The sequence below is a fragment of the Nematolebias whitei genome, chromosome 11 (assembly GCF_014905685.2).
Source record: "Nematolebias whitei isolate Nwh7 chromosome 11, NemWhi1, whole genome shotgun sequence".
NCBI classification, from domain to species: Eukaryota; Metazoa; Chordata; class Actinopteri; order Cyprinodontiformes; family Rivulidae; genus Nematolebias; species Nematolebias whitei.
The window spans coordinates 923300-927575 of NC_056508.1; the positions used below are offsets into that span (position 1 = coordinate 923300).

A 4276-nucleotide genomic window follows, 5' to 3' on the forward strand; every position below is an offset into this window, starting at 1 on the left:
TGGTGAAGAGGGATCTGAGTTGTAAGGCAAAGCTCTCTGTTTACAGGTCAGTCTACTTTTCTACCCTCATCTATGGCTTCCAAGTCTGGGTAGTGACCGATAGAGCAAGATCCCAGAAACAGGTGGTCAAAATGAGTTTCCTCTGCAGGGTATCTGGACTCTCCCTTAGAGATAGGATGAGAAGTTCAGTTATCCAGGAGACTCAGAGTAGAACCGCTGCTCCTCTACTTCGAGAGGAACCAGTTGAGGTGATTTGGGCATCTGGTAAGAATGCTTCCTGGGCGCCTCCCTAAGGAGGTGCTTCAGACATGTCCAACTGGGAGGAGACACCGGGGACGGCCCAGGACACACTGGAGAGACTATGTCTCTCAGTTGTCCTGGAAACACCTTGGAATCCTCCCAGAAGAGCTGGAAGAGGCTGTGGAGAGAGATGTGTGAGCCTCCCTGTTCAAGCTGCTGCCCCCATGACAGAACAAGCAGAAGATGATGGACGGACGTTTTTTTCCCCCTCATTTAACTCATTATTCTGGAGTATTTTGTGCAAAATCCATTTAAGTTCAGGGTTGTAAGGACTGAAACCAGAAACTATCCCAGGATGTATTGTTGATAAACTGTTCTTACATTTGTTCACAGCCATGCTGCTGTTGACCAACCAGTCTTTGAATGAAACAGAGACTGAGCAGGATGAGGAGGAGAGGGAGACGAAGATGAGGGACGTGCAGGCCATGATCAGAGAAATGAGGCTTGAGTGCTGTGTGCGACAAAAACAACTGGCTGACAAGGAGAAGTCTGAAGCAGAGAAATGTAAGTTTGATAAAAACAACATCACAAAACATTTTCTTTACAGTTGTTGCAGTTCATGGAAATATAAAGATTGTATCAGAGCACTTGTTAGTACTGGCAGTGAAGTGGTTGTACTGTGTGTGTGTGCGTGCATGCGTGTATGTACAGTTATCAAAATATCCTTGAACCATTGGATGGCATTTCATGAAGCTCTCAGAATGTTTTCATTGGATGGACATTACAGCCACCACAGTCAAATGACCTTAAAAACACACAGAAATTGACATAATTAAGTCTATTTTTTAATATAATTGTATAAGCAAAAAACTGTTTAAAATAATGTAGCAAAAGGCTAGCCAACAGTCAAAACTAACAAAAGACTAGCTAAAGGTTCCTAAAAGGGCTCAAATTTCATGTGGTAGTATCTAAGAGTCATTCCCTAGAGGTGTAATCGACTTGTTGACTAGTCAACTTTTGCAGCTTAATAATCATTTTGGCTTTCCTGTGACTTATTCAGTTCAATTCAGTTTATTTATAAAGCACCACATCACAACCAAGTTGTCTCAGGGACTTTACAGGAACATTCACATAAAAGCCAGTTAGTAAAGTTCTCTATCTAAGAATCCAGCAGACAAGTTGAATCTTGGCTTTGATGCAGTCTCCCATCCTGAGCGAGCACAGTGGAGACAGTGGAAAGAAAAAACTCCCTTTAACAGGAAGAAACCTCCAGCAGAACCAGGCTCAGGACAAGAGACCATCTGCTTTGACCGACTAGTTGAGAGGACAGGAAGGAGAGACAGACGAACACAGAATGGTAGGTCCAGGTATAGGTCCAGGTCCAGATATAGGTCCAGGTCCAGATATAGGTCCAGGTGAACCTGAAAGACAAAACCACATGTTAAGGATAGAAGAAATAATTACAAATACAAAACAGAGTCAGAGTTTCTTTATTGTCATTCGCACCTCATGTGGTACATATGGTGGAGCGAAATTATGTACACAGTGTCCCAGTTACATCCAACAATAAAATGTAAAATAAAAACGGTAAAACATTAGGGATGGGGCTGATCCAATCCAGTATCGGTATCGGCCTCCGATACCAGCATAATTTATGTATCGGATATTTCTGATCCATGATGCATGTTGGCTTCAAACTATGGAATGGATTTCCTGAACGGAGGCGTGTCTCATGAACCCAGAGTAATAAGACCCGCCTCACATTCAGGAAATCCAGTTCATAGTTTGCAGCAGACACAAAGGTGAGGACTGAGTTAGCAGCACTGTGGCTAACAGCTAACCAACTTTTCATCTAAACATGTCGCTGTGTGGAAGTATTTTACACTAAACACACAAAACAAGACAGCAACGTGCACTGTCTGCAGAGCCACCGCGCCACATTAAACCACGGTAAAGTTAGTTTTATGTTGGACATTCGAGCTCCGGGGCTTCAACAGGGCGCTGCTCTTTGCTCAACCCACAACAGGCGACTCGACCCCGGCCAGCCGCGTCCAATCTGCCTCGCTCAGTCTGCCCGTCTCTGAGGAGGAACAGACTGAGCACGGCTGCCACAAATCAGGCTGCTGCTACGGACTGAACAAGAAGAAGACGTCGCTGAAACCACGGAGCTCAAATGTTTACAGAGAAGTTGCTAAACTTCATCATAATTAATGACCAACCACTATCAGTTGTAGAAAATGAAGGATTTCACAGTTTGATACTTGCAGTCAAGATCTAGTTTACCCTCCAGGAGATATTTATCAGTACAACAGTAGACAATCATAAAAAACATGATTTGAAAATTACAAGAAAATTATATATAATAAAACAAAAACAGCTACATTATAAAGTGATGTAAAATACTAAAAACAGGAACATGTCTGTTGGTTTATGCCATGAACTTAGCAGATGTTTAAAGTCATTTAATATTTAATTTGATTAATTTATTCATTCATTTAAAATAAACAAAATTTAAAAAAAAATCATCAAAAAGAAAACATTGAATGAAAAGAGTTCAGAAAGAAGAAAAAATTATTATATCTGCCCTATACTTAAAAAAATATAAAACAACTTTAAACAATCACTTAAATTAATCACTTTAATATCCACTTTAAAGCTAGGAATAAAAAAAAACATGTTTTGTGTTAGAATTTAATTCTAACTTGAAAACTTATCCAACATTAATAAAACTTACTTCAAGTTGCCTTTTTGGACATGCATGCATATATTTGTACAAATTGTACTTGAGAGGAGATTATTACAGCCTCATGTAAAATCAATGATCATGATATCGGAACTGGATCGGTATCGACCGATATTTAGATTTAGGTATCGGAATCGGATCTGAAGTAAAAAAAGTGGATCGGTGCATCCCTAAATAACATCTAAGATATGAACTAAGAAAAACATCAACTAAATATACACCAAGCACTCATAACATAAAAACATTACGTCGAACATCAGCACAAACATGAACATGAGTCCGTTGAGCAGAGTAAGTAAAGACAGCAGCAGAGTGAAAAGTGTGGTCAGTTTGTCCTCCAGCAGTCTAAGCCTATAGCAGCAGAACTAAGGGACAGCTCAGGAAACCCAAGCTGAGCCTAACTATAGGATTTATCAAAAAGGAAAGTCTTAATCCTAGCTTTAAAACTGGATAATGTGTCTTGGCGTTATATAAGTACAGTCCATTTAAAGATTGCTGTCTGTGTAACAAGCACCAAGTTCTGCTTGCTGTAAAATAGAAGGCACATCTGAATAAATTCCATTGTGTGTCTGTGGCTGTTTTCAGTGTTGGATCGTGTTCACAAAGAGTTGGCAAATCTTCATGCAGAAAGCCAAAACCTAACCAAGGAGATCAGAGACCGCCTGGAACACCTCCACTCTGACCTGATGGACCTTCGAGAAGTTCTGAATGAAGCTGTGAACAACGCTGCCAGAGCCGCAGAGCTCAACAACTTGAATGAGAAAACTCTGGAGGACAGTAATGTGAGTAGACCTGAGAAATGCACAGAGAGGAGGGTGAGAAGAAGAAGGCAGCTGATGCGTGTTGTTTCCGATTCCCTCAGATGAGGATTGAAGAGCTGCTGCTGAAGCAGAAAGAGGTCAAAGACTTGTTAAACATGGCTGAAGATGATGTGACTCAGGTCAATGACGTGCTGTCCATGCTGCAGGACTCTAAAGAGGTCAGAACCAACAGCAACACACCGAGCACTACCCTCTCTTAGAGTTGCAACCCTCAGTCCTACATTCTTCACTTTCCTCTTCTCCCTCTGTCTCCTGACACGTTTCCCTCCTCGTCATCTTTGACTAACAGTAGCACAATTTTCGCCGGCACGCTGTTTGTCAACAGCACCAGTTGGGTTCATTGTTAACCTGGGCCTCGTCCCATCCAGTATGGTTTCTCTTTCAAGAACGCACACATTACTTTTGGTCAAAGTGTTTTATGACGGATGCTCTTCCTGACACAGACCTCAACATTTACTCAAGCTTGGGACTG

At 41.4% G+C, this 4276-nt stretch overlaps 1 protein-coding gene across 1 annotated transcript in view; it reads left to right on the forward strand.

Moving 5' to 3' along the window:
• The first annotated feature begins 525 nt into the window (after positions 1–525).
• Positions 526–4276, forward strand: part of LOC119416583 (laminin subunit alpha-5) — a 61077-nt gene continuing 57326 nt past the window's right edge. Inside the window, exons 1-3 of the mRNA XM_037683773.1 lie at positions 526–804; positions 3569–3765; positions 3846–3962. Coding sequence (XP_037539701.1) covers positions 636–804; positions 3569–3765; positions 3846–3962 — 483 coding nt within the window. The 5' untranslated portion in view covers positions 526–635. The remainder of the gene's footprint in view (positions 805–3568; positions 3766–3845; positions 3963–4276) is intronic.